Source organism: Parasteatoda tepidariorum, chromosome 7 (assembly GCF_982258835.1).
Source record: "Parasteatoda tepidariorum strain Cologne lab strain chromosome 7, Ptep-v5.0, whole genome shotgun sequence".
Lineage (NCBI taxonomy): Eukaryota > Metazoa > Arthropoda > Arachnida > Araneae > Theridiidae > Parasteatoda > Parasteatoda tepidariorum.
Genome location: NC_141761.1, coordinates 52,830,288 through 52,853,772, shown reverse-complemented (window position 1 = coordinate 52,853,772; position 23,485 = coordinate 52,830,288). Strand labels below are relative to the sequence as shown.

General features: G+C 32.6%; 1 protein-coding gene across 1 annotated transcript in view; it reads left to right on the top strand.

Moving 5' to 3' along the window:
• Positions 1-596: 596 nt before the first annotated feature.
• LOC122271468 (NT-3 growth factor receptor-like) overlaps positions 597-23,485 on the top strand; it is a 180,310-nt gene continuing 157,421 nt past the window's right edge. The window contains exon 1 of the mRNA XM_071183472.2: positions 597-1,379. Within this exon, the coding sequence (XP_071039573.2) occupies positions 1,162-1,379 (218 nt within the window). The 5' untranslated portion in view covers positions 597-1,161. The remainder of the gene's footprint in view (positions 1,380-23,485) is intronic.

Genomic DNA, 23,485 nt, shown 5'->3' with positions numbered 1-23,485 from the left:
TTTCTTATTCAGTGTAGGAAGAAAATCTAAGAAACAATATCGCATGTCTAATTACTTAATTAGTGAAATCAAACAAGTAGAATTCGGAAAAGAATTTCGGACAAGAGAAAATCAGCCAAAACCGGTTAATGAAGTTTTTTTTCTTCTTAGCAGCTGGTTGAATGAAATAAATTAAATTTTCTTTTAAATTATAAAATAGTCCTTTAATTTTGAAAATTAACGTTATTTAACAAGAAAAAACTTTATTTTGAAGAGTAAATTAGATATTTTTTTGGAAATATGCCAGAATCTATTTAGTAACCGCCCTGTGTAAAACGGGGTATATACATCAATAATAAAAAAAAAACTCTCTTTTCTTCTCATTTCATGAAAAATCACTTCAGGTAATTCTCAAAATCATAATTTAAATCATTTCTAAGCAAGTACTTGCAAGAAAATGCGTAACTAATTTTTAAAAACTGTTTAACTGAAACTGTTACTCTTATAAAATTTTTTGAAATACGAACATTTTTATAATAACATAAGTTTACATTTAAGAACAATATTCAAAGTTATAACTCTGGAAATTTAGATTGCTTTTTGAAATTCAATCAATATTAGTGTACTCGACAGATGGCGCATCATCGTTGTCATCCCAACCGGCGAATCTTGACTTGCTCTCCGTGTTCTTATCAACAAATTCACAAATCCGCGGAACTATGAAAACAACTAGCAGGGGCAAATTCTTCTCGTTATACATCAATCAGCAACACGTGCATATTTCTTTTGTTTCCGACAGTTTGGTTCAACGAACCGTTTATTTAAAGGTGACAAGAGGAGATGAAGTGATCTTTTTCTAGTGGAACGCATTTTTTACAATGTTACTTTCCAAATTATATTGTAAAATCTGAAGGGAAAAAAAGATTTATTTATCATAATGGTAGTAAAAAGTCTAAATATATGTACTTTAAAAAGAATTGCATTGGAAATTAATAATAAATAATTGTTGAAATTGTAAGATTCGTGGAATTTCAATATCATTGAAATACAAACTGAACAATTACTTTATGTTAAAGAAATTAAGGTTTCTGATGTAAACAAAGAGTTTTATTCCACGAAAAATCAATATGAATGATTTAAATCAGACATAAAATTTAAAAAAAATTCTATCTATTGATCGCAATGATTCCGTATCAAATAATTTTATTAATGACAATGTTTATATGGATTATGTGTGATAAGCTCTCACGGCACCTTCATAGCCATATATTGGATGAAGCTGGAGAATGTGCTGGCAGTTGTTGGTGTCGCCGTGATAGTTTCTTTTGTAAGAGATTGGATTCCGTACGAACCCTTCCCGTTCTATCTTCTGAAGCGGAACGTTCTATGATTACGCAAATGTAAGTTATTTAATTATTTTTCTTCAATTCTTTAATAATTGATTGCTGTTAAATGTAAACTGTAAAAAATAAATGTGATTTCTGAAGGAAGAAAAAACACCTTTTCAATAGAAAGAATAACTGTTCAGAGATACATTTTTTTTCTGTTTTTAATTGTTAACCGCGCTCTGCAAAATATTTCGTTTTTTTTTACAAGCTTTCTTCATATATTTGACAGTTTAAATCTGTTTTTTTACAAAACAGTACATTTTTCCCCCTAACTGTCAATTCAAATTTCTAGTTTTGCTATAGAGTTTTGCTTACCGTAAAATATCTTTATCTTTTATTCAAATCATTTTGTGCTTGCTCTTAAATTTCAGAAATTATTTTACGGTTTTGAACATGGTTTAAATAAAATTGTGATTCAACTTTTATGTATAATTGATAATCAGCCAGATTATTAACTGTCTTTAGACATGATTTTTCGATAAATTAAATTGCTAGAAATTTTTATAAGGTTTGGCCACGACAGTTTTAAACGTTTTAACATTTAAATAAAATTTCATTAAGTAATACTGTTAAAATAACGACAGTTTAAGATTTTTCTTCTAAACTATGTACTAGAGCTGCTGTGGCTCAGGGAACAGAGTGTTCATCTCCAACAGAGGTAACCCGAGTTCGAGTCCAGGCGTTGACTGATGATACAAATACCGATGTCGGCTCTCGCTGACCGAAGTGCTGACATAGTTATTGTATAAAGTTTTTTTGTTAAAATAATGGAAATTTGTTTGCTAAAATAAACAGTACTTATCTGCTTAAAAAACAGACGTCTGTTTTAAAATCACAATATTTTTCTGTGAAATAAACGATTTTATACTAGCACACCAGCTGGAAGTTTTTTTTCTGTAACTTTATTAGGTTTTTTTTGCAGTGTATTATTAATTTTCTTTATCCCTCATTGGTAAATTCATGGGTCTTAAAAAATGCGAAATTTCTAGAAAACATGTCACTAAATGAAGATAAACAAAAGCTTTAATGAAATGAAAAAAATAGTAATAATTAATTTAATTTAGTCCAAAAAATATTAAAATGTAAGAAGTATAGCTTTATGTACTGGCAAATTCACAGACTAAAATCTGGCCTAATAATTTACTTACTGGCATAACATTTAAGTATGTCTTTTAGTTTTATTAAGAATTGAGAGGACCAGGAGAGATTCATAGTAATCTGGAGGGGAGTTGCTTAAAAATATATTTTTTTAAATTTGTGTGAGAGAGTGGAAATAGAGATTTGGGTATTTTTTCTTTAAAAAAAAGAATGAATTAGATTTTAGCAAAACATCGGTCACCAGATATGTTATTTAGAGTGCATGGATTTATAGACCTCAAGGCATATTTCAAATAAATAAATTATTTATAAAAATAATAATATTAAGCTACTTGATTTCTGCTTTATTCGCGCTGCTTCGCACTTTAGTATAGGATAGTTAAGTACAGGTTTAGTATGTTCTTCGCGCACACCTCTGTCATGCAGTGGCTTGTGACAGCTTAAGTCAGTTTCTCTATGATCACGTTCTATACAGGTATCTCATTTGTTCGCTGATGCATAAGGACTAGGAGCATAAGGACGATCTGAAACATCGTAGCTTTGTCCAATCCTTAATTTTTGAATATCTTTGTTTACCCATCGTTAGTAAGACCAGTCGTCGTCATCTACACTATGTCACTAGATTGAGTATAGTTGAAAAAAGAGAAGGGCAACAATGCTGGCTGAAGAAGATTATTTGAAACTTCGAGCCAGACTCTCTCTCTCAACCTGTTTAATTCAATAGGAATTGCACACGGGTAACAGTCGTTCAAATACTCAATGGAGTTGGCCTGTATTCAGGCGCCATGTAGTCTGCACGTCTTTAACTGTAAACCATGAAGAGGACCGTACACCATAGGGCCGTTACACCTGTCTTGATCAAAGAATGATTGAAGGCGGGTTCTCTACAGTAAAGAGTCATGATTTAGTCTGGACAGTGACTCCAGACGTGTTTACATTTGGAAAGAACCCGGGTTTCGATATTAGCCCTCTAACATTGGTGGAAAGGAGAAATATGATAGAAGTGGTTCGATGATCCGGGCAGGCATCATGGCAGACGAATATGCCAACCTTCATATTTTTGATAGATGTACTCTGATAGGTCAGCGGTGCAGGCAAGAGATCCGTAGCATTGTAACTTTGAATTCACCCCAGAAGACAAAGGAACTCATGGTTCATGCATTGGGGCAAACTAGCTTTCGTGAAGGACTTTTTGATGAAACTAAACCGCATTAGCGTTACATTGGAAAGAATACCTCGAAAACCTCTCACGGTTCGCCTGACGACAAGGGAATTTTAACTGATGAGCCGTCTGCGTAGAGGTTATCTTACATCAACACTGCGGTAGGTGTGAACCGGGAACAGAGTTTGTATGATCCAGTCATCAATGGAATTCGAATCGTTACACCTCATTGATAAACACTACGAAATTATGCCCAGAACTGTAGACGCACAGCGTGCCACAAAATGGACCACACTGAATAACTTTTGATCTAATAATCGGATCTTCACGTTTTAGTACTCATCAAGTAATCATCCAGTAATGTATCAAGGAGGTGACTTATACGCTAATTAATCAGTGCAGATGATATTTTAAACTTCTAAATCAGGCAAAAACGTACTTTCTCTGAATAAGCATATTTTAGTTTTGATGGATTCAGATCAGGGGTCAGATCACCCCTAAAGTATAGGGAGTAGCCACAACCTTGTAAATGTGATCCCCATAATTTGGCTAGGAGAGTGATTTCAAAGTGTGAACCCATTGAAGTTAATTTTACTATTTTCGTATATGAGACATACCTCGAGAACTTTTTTAGCAATTAAATAAATTTTTGCAAACAATTATAAAAGGAGCTTATCCAAAGGTATCTCCATGCAAAAAACAAATGTTAGTAAATATTTGTTATTTTATTTAAAAGTAGTTAAAAAAATTGAATTGTAAAAGACATAATTTTTTTCGTTATTTTAAATTATGTAATTATGTAATTTCACGTAGCAAAATACAAAAATTTAGTAAAATCGCTGGAATGGTTCCTGAAAATCGAATTTTAAATATACAGCTACTTCAAATTTTGATTTCTCAGAAACTATTCAACTGATTTTGCTCAAATTTTATATTTTGCCAAGTAAAATGACTTTAAATGACGCAAAAAATTATATCCCATATAATTCAAAATTTTTCGACTATCATTTAATAAAATAATAAATGAATAATAAATATAATACAAATAAATCATTTAATAAAAATCCTCTCAAAAAATTATTTTTCGCACGGAATTATCTTTGAATATAGCATTTTTATCATTTAGTACAAACACTTTTTAATTCGTTTAAAAAGTTCTCGAGATATGGCGAAGTACGCAAAAAGTAAAACTTTAAACCACACTCCTGACCAAACTATGTGCTTACCCAGATTGTAGCTACCCCCCGACAGTTTTGGGGGGTCCGTGATGGTTCAATGAATAGAGCGTTCGCTTTCCAATGAGGTGAACCGGGTTCGAATCTCAGCGATGTCAGGTCGATTCACATCTGGCTTGAAACCAACCACAGTGCTGACGTAAAATATCTTCAGTGCTAAACGGATCATGAGTTAGAGTCCCCTTGCCGTCGGGCTAACCGTAAGAGGTTTTCGTGGTCTCCCTCTCTGTGTAGCGCAAATGCGGGTTAGTTCCATCAAAAATTCCTTCACGAAGGCAAATTTTTTCCAATACTTGATCCAGGAATTGTCTTCTGGATTGGGCTCAAAATTACAAGGCTACGTAGTTGAACATTAGTAATTGAAAGCTCAAAAATTGCGCTGGTTGTTCAACGACGGTTATAAAATAAAATAAAATATATTTTGGGGGGTCATAAATCCAAACTCGTCGAAAAAGAGATATGTTTGTTCAGAGAAATTATTATTTTTGTGTCTGATTTTGTAACTTAAAATATCATCTGCACCAATTAATTAACATATTTCAGGTCACCCCCTTGAAACTTTAAGATTCAGTTCGGAAACATGATTATCCGATCATTATATCAAAAGTTATTCAGAGTGATCTTTTTTTTTGTGCTCTCCACACCGACAAAATTAATTAAGCTAAACAATTTTGGTTTGTTATATTCAATATTATTTGGGGCCCTTCCCGGTAGTTTTAAGTTGAAAGCAAAACATGCTTTTAGAATCTCATCCTATCAAATAAAAGATTTGAAAGAAAGACATTCTGCATCGTTTGGCTTAATGCTTATTGCCCAAGGTCAAGATACTATATTTGTTAGCGCAGCTATGCTTCAAGAAGATCATTGCGCTTGGAGTTGATCTCCAATGTAAGCACTGAAACTCTGCTCTGTAAGAAATGTCAGATGAAATTACGATATAATGCATCGGCACTGTTGGTGCATTATCCACAAAATCCATTTTACTGTAAAATGTTATATCGCAATTTCTACAGTAATATTCATTTAATTAGAGTTATTAAGTTATTTGGAGGAATTATAACTGATAAAAATTATTACTGTCATGCAAAGCATAGATTTAGATTTAAATTTCTTAAAGAAAAAGTATCAACGAATATCCAAAAGGTCAGTTTGGAATTTTAAACCATACAAGTGACAAAACATTACCTTCTTAATTAAAAAAAACAGACAAAACAAAACGAGATCGTTGATTGTCCAAGATCAAAAATAATGGAGCGCTAAGCAAAGAACAGCACGTTTTCAATGTTGACCAAGTTTTTGCGAAATGTTGAGTCATTCCAAAATCACGTTACCTAGCTTTGATGATTTTATTTTACACTTTATTAGCTGAATTCCCCTTTCTTCGCACGGGGTGAAAAGAAAACGCATCAATTAATCTGTACTGAACAACACTATAAAATCGGGGGGCAAAATTTTTAAACAAATAACGACACAAATAATAAAGTTACAATGATTCCAATGTTTCTTATTTATTCATTATTATTTGTTACCCTTCTCGGTTGCTTTGCATTATTAGATTAAGGAAACGGCATTTTCAGTAAGTCATCCAATCAAAATAAAGTCTAACTGCATTCAATATTATCTGGTATAATTCTGTTGCTCAAGGCAATTCATGAAATTTAAAATTCACCACAGTCGAGCTACTTTCTCCTGTTCTCATCTTTCTATATAATAAATCTATCATAAAAATGTACAGTATTGAAGCAGCTGTAATCGGCATCTAAAATATTTTGTACCTCTATAAGGTTATATTTGGTACCAATTAAAACTGCGCCAAGTACCATGATTGCCGTAGTGCTCATTACTAAAATTATAATCGTTGGTGTCAATAATAATATGGCGACTTTTTATGGTACCCTGTAACGAATAAATACACATTCTCCATTCATTTATCGTATTAGTTCATAACTATTTTTAAAAAAATTTCAATCTGTATTTATTACCAAAATTAATTAAGCATCATTGACATCAATAATAGTTAGCCGATTTTTCATGCTCTCTTCAACGAACTGAGTAGCATTACTCCATTCATTTTGCATTTTATTACACAGCTTATTATTTTACTACAATTAGTAATTTGACAACCATTGGCGTCAATAATAATAATATTAGTGTTCTAATGCTTATTCTTCAAATAATTAGCATGAAATATTTATTAATTATTATTACAAAAAATATTTTTTTTATTTATTAGTATAACAAATTAGCATTTCTGCATCAATTTTACTTTTCAATACAAGACTTTTTTTAAATTTCAATTACTGTGGATTTTAAATTATTTAGTTACATAAAAAACCCTTTTTAAAAGCGTGACTATAAATAAAATAAACACGTGGTTTCAGATAACTTTAGAAATAATAATTTCGTGACGTAGTTTGCTTATGCTACGACGATCACATTGATAAAACAGATAAGCTGACATAACAAATAAAATATAATCAAGTAGAAGAAAACTTCCGATAAACAATCTTTTTTAATTAAAGATATAAGCTAGCAAAAATTACAGATGTTATCTTTAAAATATTTGAAAAATCTGTAATCGTCCTTGTTGAAAATCGTCTATAGCTAATTTTTAAATCACTGGGTTCCACTAAGCCAATGAAAAATGTTTGAATTTAAAATATTAAAATATTAGATTCAATTTTTTAATTTAAGCCATGTTTCTGAATTTTAAGTGTAATTAAAGAGCAAAAATCGGGCTTCATAATTCGTTTACAATTTTACTCATTTCGAATTATTTTGAACCTCGTATTATTAGAGCTTACGGTATATCCCAATCCAGTATACAGACACACACAGGCAAATTCTTAATTTTATTACATTTATAGGTAATTTGCTGCACCTTTCGGTGGCTTTACATTGTGATATTATGCAAAGCACTTTTTGGTATTTCATTCGATCAGCATATAGACTAACTGTATTCGATATCATCTGGCATAATGTTGTTGCTTGAGGAAACTCATGATATTTAAAATTTTTCACAATCAAGCTATTTTGTCCTGTAATTGTATCTTGGAGGAGCTGTAAAACATCTATTATAAAAATTTACAGTATTTGGTGCAGCAGCTGTAATCGGCATCAAATTAACTCACAAAATATTTGTACCTATATAAGGGTATATTTGGTACCTATATAAGGGTATATTTGGTACCTATATAAGGGCATATTTGGTACCTATATAAGGGCATATTTGGTACCTATATAAGGGTATATTTGGTATCCTATAAAATAAAGCACCAATTTCCATGATGTCAGTAATATCACCAAAATTATGCATCAATAATAGCAAGGTGATTGTTTACTCTGTTTTAAGCGAATGAGTATTATTTCTCTATTTACTTCGCTTTTTAGTGCACAGCTCATTTTTATACTTCAATTTGTAACTGCTACCAAAATTTATCATTGCCGAATTAATACCATTTTCCCCTCAATTTAGCTTTTCAGTTTGAAACTTTTCTTAAATTTCAGTTACAGTTGATTTTAAACTATTTACTTTTATTGTAACATATTTTCAAAGCATAACCATAAACAAAATAAACGCGTGGTTTCAGATAACGTTAGAAATATTAATCTGATGAAGTTGTCTGCTTATGCTAGCCCGATCACGTTGATCTTTCGGATAAACTTTCATAACGAATAAAAAATAATTAAGCATCGCATAACGCGCAATAAACAACGTTTTTGATTAGAGTTTTAAGCTAACAAACACCACTGGTGTTGTCTTTAAAATATTTGACAGAACTGAATCGTCTATGGCTTATTTTGAAACAATGGCGTCTGCTAAACACATGATAAAATTTCATTTCTTAAATGCCTCCGAATTTAAAAATCTGATTTAAAATCAAAAATTGGGCTTCGTAAAAAGTTTGCAATTGTGCTCATTCAGCTTCATGTTGAACGTCGTATTCTAGTAGTCTACCTTTTACCAGGAATCCGGTATGCAGATACATACTCTCTTTAGTTAATTATATGTACAGATAACCAAGATTGAACTACCGACTCAATTCTGAGTTTACGACTATCATTGCTCAGTTCTGTAGTCCTGTAATTTTGAAACCAATCCAGAAGACAATGGAACTTCTGGATCAAGCATTGAGAAGAATTAGTTTTTTGTTGTTGATAAAACTCACCCGCATTTGTCTTACATGGAGAAGAAAACCCTGAAAACCTACAGTTTGCCCGGTGCGAGGGGACTTTAACCCGTGATCCTGCTACCACTGACTAAATTTTTTGTCAGCTCTGTGGTCAGTGCAAGCCGGCAGCAGTATTCGTGCCAACCAGCCACAGTAGGGATTCAAACCTATACTACATTGTGGTGGGTAAACGCTCTACTCCGCTAGCGATTTGTTGATTAGAATCTATCACCCAGATTATTTCATTTAATATTACTTAATATTATTTAATATTCGGACTTTTTCTTAGTATTTCTTCCTAGTCTTCTTTTTTTTTGAAACCTAGGCAATCAAAATTACTTTTTTATGAATTTAGGGACACATATTTCATTGCTTCTTTAGGGACAAATAATTGTTCTCCACAAATCGGTTAAGCTTCCGCTTAGAACAGCGCAAGAACATCAGTTACCATAGCAACAACGGAAATGAGTTCTTCTTTTAAAATTAAGTTCCTTTACCATTAGAAAATTAGGTGTCATTGTTAGATAGATTTCAGGCAAGAACGGATTCAATCACAGCTTAATCTTATTTTTTCCTTTTAATGCTGTATTCTGAAAACCGATAAATGAATTATTCAAGCAAGTTTATTTTGAATATTTTATTACAAATTCTTGTGCTTAATCGAAACAAACAATAATTCAAAACAGTAGCTCATTTTCGTTCGTGAACTACATTTAAAAATTATCATTTAGATTAAATTTTTTGATTCGCAATTTAATCTCTCTTTGTTTTAAGAGGCCTTTCCTTTACCGACCAAACTCAACTGTCAAAAGTGTGATGACGAGGATGAAAAAAACTAAATATCCTGTTATATTTATAATCCTTTTCTTTAAATTATACAAATTGGATATTTACTGTACTTGGCATTATTTTTTGAGTCATATAAAATACAAAGTCGCCATCCATTCACAATTTGAGATACAAAGCAAGCAGAATTTCATATTCTCAATTAATATTTTTGATCAAAACTATGCTAATAAAATTCTGCAATTAGCAGTTTTTGATAGGTAGTTTAATAGTATACAGTTGCCTGTTGTTAGATTTTTGATAAATATTTCCTTTAACGCTAAAGTAAAGTTACAAATTACGTTAAAGTAAATTTTTAGAATCATCCAAATAGATTTTTATCAGTTTAAACTGTAATAAAAACAGATTTAAGAAAAATCTAGAATCTGATAAACGGATAGTTTTAAATTATTCATTTAAAACCACAAATCGCATCATTTCTTTGTTTTAAGTTTTGGGGAAAGTTCTTGTTTGGGGAAGGGAGTTCTAAATTATTCTAAAGCGCAATTTCTCTTAATCTACTGAAGTGCTCCATTCATTTGTGACTTTTTTTAAGGGTATTGTGCTCTTTAATCAAATTATACCATCAAAAACTTGTTCAGTTCGAAAAATATTGAGAAATCCCAAATTAAAAATTTAACGTAAATCTATATCTTTCATGCTTTACATATTTTTTTGAATTAACATTTATAACTAAATTACCTCCTAAGGCAAAATACATCACACCTTTAGAGTAACTAATTCAAGAAAAAACTTAGAAGAAGCTTTCAAGAAGAAGCTCTAAGAAGAATCACGATATTAGATTTAAAAAAATAATCGTGCGAATATCAATCGCGATATTGGAATTTAAAAAGCGAAAATACAAATTGCGATATTGAATTTTTGAATCGTTCAAATACAAATCACTAGATCGCGTGAATACAAATCGCAATGCGTAGTTTTTAAGTGACATATAAAAATTCAAAAATCGATGTTTGATATTACAAACGTGTGAATGCAAATTCCAAAATTGGATTTTAAAAACGCGTGATTACGAATCACAGCCTTGGATTTTAAACTAGTGTGAGTATGAATTGCAATATTGGGCTTTAAAAAAGCGTAAGTACAAATCACGATATTGGAGTTTTAGATAAAGTGAATAAGAATTTAGATATTCCTAGATTCCGTCGCTGTACCAAATATTCCAAATATCGAAAATCAAATCAAAGAATTGTGCTAGACGAAATTTTTTACGTAATCGGCGGAAGAATGTATGAAAACGTCTCGTTAACGGGATTTAGCGAAATCTTGAAAATTTCGTCGGATTATAAGTTTTGATTCGTCGGAACCAAGTCTTGAGTTACGCGGAATTCAATGATATTCGCGCAAAACTCGCAGGCACTGCTTCTAGTTTTTGAACCCGAAAAATTTATACGAAAAACCCGTAATTCCGGAGTACCCCCGGAGTACAATCAGCCCTGAATTAATTTTTTTTTCTTGTTTTATGAATTGATTTTAACTCCGATATCCCTTTTTCTCCAAACACACAAGGACTTTTTTTTTACTAAATGGGATTAACCTTTTGCTTACCGCTAGAACAACTGATGATTCAGAATAGCACGTGCTATCAGGCGCCATATTTATGGATAAAAATGCTTGATTTAAGTATTATTGGATGAGAGAGAAACTAAACCATGATTTTATTGACTAGAGAAAAAAAAATGTATGTATATTTTATACGTTGAAATGAATGAGGACAAGCTTGAGTCGATAAAATTAATTGTTTAGGAATTATAGAAGTTTTGTTCAAAACAAATCTATTTTTTTATTTACACCTATTTGCGTGTCTGACATTATTATCTATGCAAAAGATATATCTTTCTCGTGCAGAATCGAATAAGACGAAATCGATAGCATTAATAGTTTAAAAATTATGAAATCCATTGTGTATTAAAAGTACATTTCTGTACTTATTCACACGCCTGAAAGTTACTTTACAGACAATGTAGATGCATAGTACATATTTTTCGTATGTTTTTTTGATGCTAAATCCAATAAAATAAAATTTAAAATGAAAGAAATAATAGTTTAAAAGAGATAAGTTTTTAATGCGTGGGCAGGTATAAATCAAACATAAAACCCACATTCCTTCTTAACTATTTGATTTTATTGACTTTGATGCAGACAGGAAACAATATCCCGCTTGTCTAGTAGTCAAGCAGTGTAAATAGATTTAAGTAAAAAAAATAAATACAAATGAGAACAAAACTATACATTGGATTAGAAAAAGATTGATATGTATTAGACCTATTGACTAGGGATGGGTTTAATTCAATTCAATGTTATAAAATGCATTAGTAACAATACCTCATTTGTCAAAACAGGTATATTTAAGTTTATTTCCTCAAATAAGAGCTACATTGAAGAAAATTCTAACGAAAGAGAACAAAGTACTCACATTTTATTAATTAAAATTTGTTTTTATTTACTGGGCTAAAATCCAATTCATCAATGATGACTTATGATACTGAATGAACTGAAAATTTGCAAAATTCAGTACAATCTTTGTACATTAAATTATTTTAAGTGAGACTTATAATTTGGGAGCGTTTATTATCTTAATTCATAATTTATGACACTATATGATTCATAATAAATGACACTAAAATTTATCACACTAACTCCCTTTCTTTAATAAAACGCAATACAATAAATAAAATGCTTCGAATTTCTTTTTCAATTTGTAAAAAAAAACGATGTTTGGTAAAATGGTACGGGATATAATTTTTCCACCTGAATGAGAATCAAAAAATCGATCAGAATCTTCTATTAGTTTCAAAACACTATTTATTTTTATTCCAAGCTTGTGGATTTAATTAAATAATCTCCTTAAAGAAGGATCAAAACAAAAATTCCACGCATTAGTGAATGATTTAAATCAGGAAATCGGTGACTTATCAAATGGGCGAATTATAATATCTATTTTTCAGTAGAAGAGCAAAACAGTGAATCGGTTTCTCAAAGAATAAGCAATTAAATTTTTAAGGAAATAAAAATAGATAATTTTATAATTTTTATTAAATTTTAAACTGTATGAGCTTATAATTAATTGGCAGTTTGTGGGCCAATTTTACATTTTGCAATGGAAATTTATGTTCGGAAATTTTTACAATTATGAGACATTTAAAAGAAAATTTCTGTTATATTTGCTTTATAGAGACATATAACAGTACCTAAGAATGTGTCTCTCATTAATTTGAATTGCGTTGTGAATTTGAATAACTAGTTAGTGGAGAAAAATAATTAATATTCCTTGATAATTACTCATCACTATCGAACCGTTTCATTAATTTAATTATGAAATTAATTAAGAAAAATTTAGAATTAACAATTTACTATTCTAGTTCAAGTCTAAATCAACACGTGTGGATCGACACGTGCTTCACTAATACTTAAATCTAATTGCATCTAGGCTTAGATTTCTTAATAAAATTATTTATCTTGATTTAATATTTTATTATTTTTATGCAATCAAAGTAATTCAAGCATTTTCCTCCAAATAAATTATTTAAGCTAATCTGAAATCAGGTTCGAGCCTGTCAGGAAAATATTCAAATATATAACTAAAAGCTACTAAAATCACAATAACTGCCTAAAGTGAATCAATTAATAACTGCTAATAAATGAGAGTTAAGTTTATATAAAATTACAATATTTATTGAAAATCATATTAATCATGTTCAGCTCAAACAATTAAGTATAACATTACTCATGTGGTTTAACATTCTAAAACAATTAAGTATAACATTCCTTATGTGGCTTAACATTCTAATTTAAACATGACAATGAAAATCATTACTAATCATTTTAATACAATAAAAAAAGATTCTCTGGAGCAGGGAGAGATAAAAAAAAATATTAAGTTTTCATTTCATATTAAGTTAAATTAGCGCGAGCACGTGGCACAGCTACCACGAAGTTAAGTTTAATTATTAGAATTACTTATTTGATAGGATCCTACGGATTTAATAAAAAAAATAAATAAATTAGTTTATTTAAATTTAGCGTTAAACGAAGCAATATGAAAAGAAATAGGAAAACTTATCGTGATGTCCATCGGGAGATAGGGACGCGTCCGTCCCGCCGCGTTAACTTGATTCGGACCCTGCAGGCGCCAGTCACGACCATCACCTCGGGAAGCTAAGAGAGAGAAGAAAAAAAAACTCTCCCTTCGTAGATCGCGCGCCACACCGTCCACGCTGCACAGGTTCGATGACGACATTATTTCGTCACAGCTATAGCTACTACCTATTGGTGGTTCGCTCGTACGTCAGAGCGGGAAAAAGAGAACTTAAAAACAGGGAATAAATAATTAATGAAAGGGATTTAGGGAAAACAAACATTACCTGCTCCAGGTTGAAATAATACCTTAACCTGCTTCCAGAGATTTAATACCCTAATATAATACATAGTTTTTCTTCATTTCCAAAATACTTGATTATACATTCACATACTTTATGATGTCTGGCTTTTAAAGCAAAGCCCAGCGATATAACATACCAACCGGGTAAGGGAAAAAATATATATATTATGTACACAGACATACATATATATATTTTTAAGCAAAAGAAGACTTTTTCAAAAAAAAAATTTTTTTTTTTTTTTTTTAAACTTTCAGACTGACGTCACATATTATAATTTGAATCTGCCTTATTACCAAACATCATAGATAACATATCATAACAAATACAGTAAATATGACATAACCTTAGAGAGGGGAGTTCGGGGATCTGAGGGGAGGAATTGCACCCAAGAGGACAAATTCTGGAAATTGTCTTAGCTAACGAAACTTTGTCATTGAGGATGAATTTTTTTATTAAGTGTTCACAAAAGATCCTCTTCTGTTTAGCATTTCACCTGCTTGGAATGTATCTGTCATCTTTCGAGGATTCACTGAGGGTTCCTGGATTTAATGGTTTTTCAGGAAAGGAAAAAAAAAATCCGGGATTCAGAGTCAAATACGTCTGCCAATCTTCCATCATGTTTTTGGTTTTTGAGTACTAGTTCGGTGTGTGTTAAGGGTTCCAGGCGCCATGGAAGCCTTTTTCCATCATCATTGCTTTGGTAATCAACTATTTATTCCTCGAGTGGCCAATCCGGGGATTTCAACATTTCATCACGTTTAGCACTGAAGGGAAAGTTGTCTTGTAAGGTAAATTCTCTCCTTTGCCTCACAGTTGATCAGGCTACGAGAGCAGTAGATAGGAATTTCCTTTCGTTTCAGGTCTCTGTCTGGTCTTACTTCTTTTGCAGTTGGACCACAAAATAGTCAACTAGATTATCTGAGGTAAAGTTTGTGTTATGAAGAATTTCTTAAGGTGATTCATCATGTTTGACAGTCCTATCAAGAGTTCTTTCTATTTGGAGCTTTCAACAAGATTTCTCAAGAATTTCTGTTGAGAAGGGAACGGTGAGGGGAAAATGGAAGAACTTATCCTCAAAAGATACAATTCCAAGCTCAGAAAAACCCAAACACCCAAATTAACATTTTTAACGCACATACATAAAAACATTCGTACAAAAATTTATGTTACTTTTTTTTTTTTTTTTTTACCTTATTTGTTTTGTTTTGACCTTAAGTTATAACCATGCGTGTTGTCTTTTTTAGAGTCCAACACTTTTACAGCAGTCTCAAAGTTGTTTGAAACCTCATCAGTATTTCTTTCTTCAACTAATAAGTTAGGGAATTCTATTCGCTCTGGTACCTTTACTATGCGGTCAACATGTACCAATTGTGTCTTACTGATATCCCTTACGTCTTCGATTTCAAAGTTTACTGGGGATGTCCTACTTTTAACCCTAAAAGGACCTTTATTTGGTTTCGCGAACTTTCGTGTTAAGCCTGGCGAAAGCTGGGGAGTGTAAAGATACACAATATCATTAACCTCTATATCTTTTATTTTGCTAACTTTTTCTCGTTGCTTTTCCTGTTTTAATGCTGACGTTTTTAAATTTTCCTCGACATTTTGGAACGACTTTTTTAATCTCAAGGACAAATCGTATACATACTCTCGATGATCAGCATATGAAAATGTTTTTTCATTTGTTAGAACGTCTTTTGGGAGTTTAATTTCGCGTCCATATAGCAAAGCAGCGGGGGAATAACCAGTTGAAGAATGGATTGCGCTTCGATGTGCCATAAGTGCAAAAGGTAAGTGCCTATCCCAATCGTTATGAGTCTCATTAACTAAATGACTCAAAGAATTAATAAGCGTTCCGTTCAAGCGTTCGACCACTCCGTCTGTTTGCGGATGGTAGCTGCTCGTCGAATGTTTTTTAATACCTAGATATTGATATACTTTCATTATTGCCTGGGAGAGGAAGCTGGTTCCACGATCAGATATTATTTTTGATGGAATACCGTGACGTGAAATGAACTCTTCAAGAACACGTACTACTTCATCGGTTTTTATGTTAGGGGTTGCAAATGCTTCGGGATAACGTGTAAAATAATCACTAATTACTAAAATAAATTTATTTCCGGAATACGTTACGGGGAGTGGACCCAGAGCGTCAATTGCTATGCATTCCATAGGCTGGCTGGTAACCGGAATTCTCTGGAGGGGAGCAAGTTTATTTGGTTTATGGGCCCTTTTTCCAACGCAAGATTTGCAGGTTTTTATGTAATTCATAATATGTTTATACATCTGAGGCCAATAAAATGATGATTTAACTCGTTTTAAGGTTTTCGTGAAGCCTTGGTGAGCAACAGCTGGGGAGTCATGACACAGATTTAATATTTCGGGTATTAATGTTAAGGGGATTACTAATTTATCGGGATTGCCTTGACTATTATTACTTTTTAGAGTACAGAATAAGTGTTCATTTTTAATAAAATAGATCACGGGTAAATCACCTAGATCACTACTGTTCGTTTCGATTAGTTTGAATATTCTGCTACAATGGGGGTCTTCTCTTTGATGAATTTTTAGTCTTTCTCGGAATTCTGGGGAGAAACTAGTACTCACAATATTATTTGTACTTTCTACATACCTAGATAGATAATCTGCTGTTAGATTGGATTTCCCGGGTTTATGAATAATCTTATAGTCAAACTGTTGTAAGGTCATCACCCACCTCGCAATTCTAGATGTAGGGTCTTTTACATTTAAGGCGTAGGACAAACTAGCTTGGTCACAGTATACCGTGAAATGTTTTCCATATAAATACTGTTTAAAGTGGGTAACACCAAAAACCACACCTAACATTTCTTTCTCAACTGTCGAATAGTTTATTTCGGGATTTTTAAGTTTTCTACTGGCATATGCGACGGGATGAAAAAATTGATGTTCATCTTCCTGACACAGAACGGCGCCTAACGCATATTTAGATGCGTCAGTGAATATTGTAAATGGTTTCTCGAAATTTGGCAAGCTTAAACAAGGTTGTTGTGTTAAAACAGTTTTTAATTTATCAAACGCGGATTGCGTTTCAGGAGTCCATTGAAATTTACAATTCTTTTTAGTCAATTTAGTTAACGGCAATGCAATTTTTGCATAGTTTTCTATAAATCTGCGGTAAAAACCGGTAACTCCAATAAAGGACCTAACATGATCAGAGTTTTCGGGAACTTTAAAATTTTCTATTGCACTAATATTATCTTTATCTGGGAAGACTTTACTGTCGGTTATTAGGAAACCTAAATACTTTATCTTTGTTTTTAGAAATGAGCATTTTGATGGTTTTAATTTCAATTTGTGTTGGCGAAGACGTTCGAAAACCAGCTGTAATTTTTTGTAATGCTCTTCTTCGGTTTTCGAGGCTATTATAATGTCATCCAAATATACGGCTATTTGCAAGGGTTTTAAACCTGATAAAATTAAAGACATTAATCGTTGGAAGCTGTTTGGGGAGTTTTTTAACCCAAAGGGTACCCTATTCCATTCGTAGAGACCGTGCTCGGTGGCAAAAGCGGTCTTATATCTGTCGCTAGGATGAATTTTCATTTGAAAAAACCCACTGCATAAATCTAATGAGCTAAATAACGTTGCGTCAGCCAGATTATCCACCAAATCGGTAATGCAGGGTATGGGAAACGAATCGGGTAAGGTTTTTAAATTTAATTTCCTGAAATCGGTGCATAAGCGGTATGATTGATCTTTTTTCTTCACTAAAACCACGGGGGCTGCATATGGTGAATCACTTGGGCTAATTATACCAATATCAAGCAATTCATTAATTTGTCTATCAAGTTCTTGTTTTAGATGGTGCGGTACTTTATAGTGACGTTGCCTGACAGGAATGTCATCCGACAAATCAACTTTGTGTAACAGCGTTTCACATCCCTCAGATAAATCTGTGACCGAGTGAGCAAAAACATCCTTGTAAACTTTTAAAAATTCCAACAATCTATCTCTTTGTTCAGCATCTAAATGATCAAGCTGAAAATTTCCACCCCAACATTCAAAATCCTCTCCAAGTTGAGCTGTGTCAATATTATTACATTTATCTTTATTTGGTACAAATAAACATTCCATTTTAGCGAGGGACGCGTTTTTATTAATATGGATAGGGGTTTCACCTACATTCATGACATTTATAAATACACTGGTTATCATAAATTAAGGAAAAATCACAAAAATAGCGATAACTCTTTCAAAAGTAAGCCAAACCGTGCAAAATTTGCATATGTTGTCCACTAAGAGTAGCTGAGTAAAATTGCAATATGCAAATTAGTGGCGCTGCACTCGGCTTACGTCATCTGCCTGGAGCATAAAAGTCCAAGTTTGAGAGAAAGCACACAAATTTTACTGTGATTGCGACATTGAAAATCTGAGATAGCCAATTCGTAATAATGACCTCTAGGCATCATTTGCCTGAAGAACTACGATGGAGAGCCATCGGGAGACTAGAGGCAGGGCAGAGTCAATCAGAAGTGGCCAGATGGCTAAATGTGAGTCCATCTGTGGTTCATAGACTTTGGAGGCAATTTCAAACCACAGATTCGGCATCTAGGAGGTTCAGTCAAGGACGGCCAACTGTTACGACCAGTGCCGATGACCGATATTTGACATTAAGTGCACGCAGGAATAGAACCGCTACTCCGACACATCTTAGATCCTCTCTTGCTGCAGCCACCGGAAGGTTGGTGTCAACGTCAACTGTGCGCAGAAGGCTCCACGAAGGTGGTCTGTATGCGAGACGACCAGCCATTTGCGTGCCGCTCACATCACGCCATAGGAGAGACCGTTTGCAGTGGGCCCGACAACATGTCCACTGGACGTCAGATCAATGGAGGCCTGTTCTCTTTACGGATGAGTCCAGGTTTAGTCTAGAAAGTGACAGTAGACGTTATTTGATATGGAGAGAACCTGGGACCCGTTATCATCCATCAAACATCCGTGAAAGAGATGCATACGGAAGAGGCAGTGTCTGTGTTTGGGGAGGCATATCCTTAGGAGGGCGCACATACCTCCATGTCTTTCCAAGGGGAACCGTGAATGCTCAGGTTTATCGAGACAACATCCTTGATGCTTATGTGCGCCCATATGCCGGGGCAATTGGTGATTGCTTCCTGTTACAGGACGATAATGCAAGACCACACAGAGCTCGCATTGTTGATGATTATCTTCAACAGGAAACAATTACTCGCATGGAGTGGCCAGCTCGATCCCCGGACTTGAATCCTATCGAGCACGTTTGGGATGCTCTAGGGAGGCGTGTATCTGCCATCAATCCGCCCCCTCAGACCCTTGCCACGCTTGCAACTGCTTTACAAGAGCAATGGCTCTCACTTCCTATTGAACTGATAGACCGCATAATTGAAAGCATCACACATCGCTGTTTGTGCTGTATTGCTTCTAGAGGCAATCATATTCCATATTAAAGGTACTTTTTCTATTGCAAACCGATACTTCCAATTTGTTTATTTTATACATGTGCTAATTTCTATACTACTATTAATGTCTGATAATTTCTTTTTATGTTGTTTAATACCTTACTATGTGTTGTATATTGTGGGTAAGTTTCATAAAATTCCATGTGTAATTTCTTGAGTTATCGCGATTTTTGTGAATTTTCCTTAATTTATGATAACCAGTGTAGTTTATCAGAAGCCAAAGAAACCGTTCTTGCAATTAAAAGATTGTCTATATTTTTGTTGGGCAAAAGAAGTATTTGTTCAGTATGTTTACTGAATTTATGTTTGTTACGAACGGGAATTACCAACTGTGAGAAAGGGGGTACTACAGTCTTTTGGGTCGTAAATAAGGAAATACCTTTTTCGGACTCACAAGTATTACAAGTTTCAGTATTATTTGCATGAGCGAAACTTATATCAATTTCACTACTTCTTAGGTTTCTAGTATTACAATCTAAAGTGAATTTATTTTTACTTAACCAAGGGTAACCTAATATTATGTCATACTCTCGAGATAACCTGGGCAAAACAAAAAATTCTGCAGAAAATTTTACGCTATCAATTTTTAGATCTAAGTTTATTGACTTGTTGATGTTAACAAGACCTCCATTAAAATTTTGTACTTCTATCCTACAATTTTTCTGTTTGTCAATCCAATTAAGTTCTTCTAACATATTCTCTGAAATTAAGTTAATTGTAGATCCGGTATCCACGAGAGCAAAATAATTTAAATTTTTAATGTCTACCTTAACAATTGGTAAATTCTTAGAAATATTAGCGTTAGGAAAAAATTCTGAACTCTCCACAGAAAGTGTACTTTTGTTTGCATTTTCATTATTTAAATTTGGTTCCTGATTTAACACCACGTGAGGGGTATCCACAGAGATAAGTGGTGCAGTTACCTCACCCCTAGTTAGTTTAAATCTTTATTTTTCTTAAAACAATTCTCTACTGAATGACCTATACGTTTGCAGTAATTACAATATGGAACTGGGCAATTCTTTGCTAAATGTCCCAATTTTTTACAGTTAAAACATTTCTTTTCAGACTGATTCTGATAACGATTTCTAGCACTATGTGTTTGACGCGGCTTCTCTCTATATTCCCGATTGTTTTGTTCGGTATCGAGTTTTGTTTGCATTTTAGAAATTGTTAGTGTAAGCTGTTCGATTTTTGTACTTAGATCATCTATTTTGGCTGCTGTATTGTCTTCCGATTTAGCTTGAATTGCTGCCGCTAATTGCATTGGCTCAATTAACTTAAAATTTTCCTCAAACGTAAGAGTATGTTTTTTAAATTCATTATAACTATCTAGTGCGGTCGATGCAATTCCTCTTAACAATTCAACCCTTAAACCTTGCTTAGCAGCGGATAACAAAAGTTGTTCTCTATAACTTTCAAACTCTTCACCGCCATTACCTGGAATACAGTTATATGATATCCCTTCTAAACGGCTGAAAAACTGGCGTGCATTTTCACAAGGCAGCTGATATGCCTGTGTTAATTTGGTTATATACGAAGCCATATTCGATTTAGTTTCAAATCTTTCCCTTAACGATTTAACTAACAATTTAAAATCCTTAGTGTACCTTAATTCTCGCTGAGTGGATACGAATTCCTGAGCTTCGCCGATAAGGCGTAACGAAAGAGCCAAAATTTTGTCATTATCATCCCATTTACAATAGTCAGCAATCGAATTAAATTTATCTATAAAAGCAGAGAAATTAGAATTTCCGTCAAACGATGGGATCACGGGTAAGAACTCAGAAACTGTGTGACTTTTGACTACTGGAATAATGTCTATTGTTTTTACTCCCGTAGAGTTTGTAGAAAGACCTTCTAACTGGTTATCAGTCATGTCTAGTTAAAGAACGGAAAAACCAACACTCAAAAAAAAAAATATATAAACTAAAATTTTTGTCTTAGTGAAAGTTTACCTAAAAATAATTGCTATTTTGAAAGCATTAATCTAATTAGCTTTGTAACCACTAATATCAATCTCATCAGGGGAATATATCACACATTCACATAAATATACCTTAATACCAGTAATACTAATAACAAAATAACACACAAATGAAAATAACATGCATCAAATTCAAAATCATTTGCTGAACATGACGTTAAAAGAATGTTTTTTTTTTCTTTTTTTCTTCTAAATATTACTATTTACTGAAATAAAATTTTTCCTAACAGGTGTCTCGGCACCATTTGTTATATTTGCTTTATAGAGACATATAACAGTACCTAAGAATGTGTCTCTCATTAATTTGAATTGCGTTGTGAATTTGAATAACTAGTTAGTGGAGAAAAATAATTAATATTCCTTGATAATTACTCATCACTATCGAACCGTTTCATTAATTTAATTATGAAATTAATTAAGAAAAATTTAGAATTAACAATTTACTATTCTAGTTCAAGTCTAAATCAACACGTGTGGATCGACACGTGCTTCACTAATACTTAAATCTAATTGCATCTAGGCTTAGATTTCTTAATAAAATTATTTATCTTGATTTAATATTTTATTATTTTTATGCAATCAAAGTAATTCAAGCATTTTCCTCCAAATAAATTATTTAAGCTAATCTGAAATCAGGTTCGAGCCTGTCAGGAAAATATTCAAATATATAACTAAAAGCTACTAAAATCACAATAACTGCCTAAAGTGAATCAATTAATAACTGCTAATAAATGAGAGTTAAGTTTATATAAAATTACAATATTTATTGAAAATCATATTAATCATGTTCAGCTCAAACAATTAAGTATAACATTACTCATGTGGTTTAACATTCTAAAACAATTAAGTATAACATTCCTTATGTGGCTTAACATTCTAATTTAAACATGACAATGAAAATCATTACTAATCATTTTAATACAATAAAAAAAGATTCTCTGGAGCAGGGAGAGATAAAAAAAAATATTAAGTTTTCATTTCATATTAAGTTAAATTAGCGCGAGCACGTGGCACAGCTACCACGAAGTTAAGTTTAATTATTAGAATTACTTATTTGATAGGATCCTACGGATTTAATAAAAAAAATAAATAAATTAGTTTATTTAAATTTAGCGTTAAACGAAGCAATATGAAAAGAAATAGGAAAACTTATCGTGATGTCCATCGGGAGATAGGGACGCGTCCGTCCCGCCGCGTTAACTTGATTCGGACCCTGCAGGCGCCAGTCACGACCATCACCTCGGGAAGCTAAGAGAGAGAAGAAAAAAAAACTCTCCCTTCGTAGATCGCGCGCCACACCGTCCACGCTGCACAGGTTCGATGACGACATTATTTCGTCACAGCTATAGCTACTACCTATTGGTGGTTCGCTCGTACGTCAGAGCGGGAAAAAGAGAACTTAAAAACAGGGAATAAATAATTAATGAAAGGGATTTAGGGAAAACAAACATTACCTGCTCCAGGTTGAAATAATACCTTAACCTGCTTCCAGAGATTTAATACCCTAATATAATACATAGTTTTTCTTCATTTCCAAAATACTTGATTATACATTCACATACTTTATGATGTCTGGCTTTTAAAGCAAAGCCCAGCGATATAACATTTCTAAAACAGACATCTGTATGTATCCAAAGCTATATATATATATATATATATATATATATATATATATATATATATATATATATATATATATATATATATATATATATATACATATATATATATATATATGCTACCGTCAAAGTATGAAATAAAC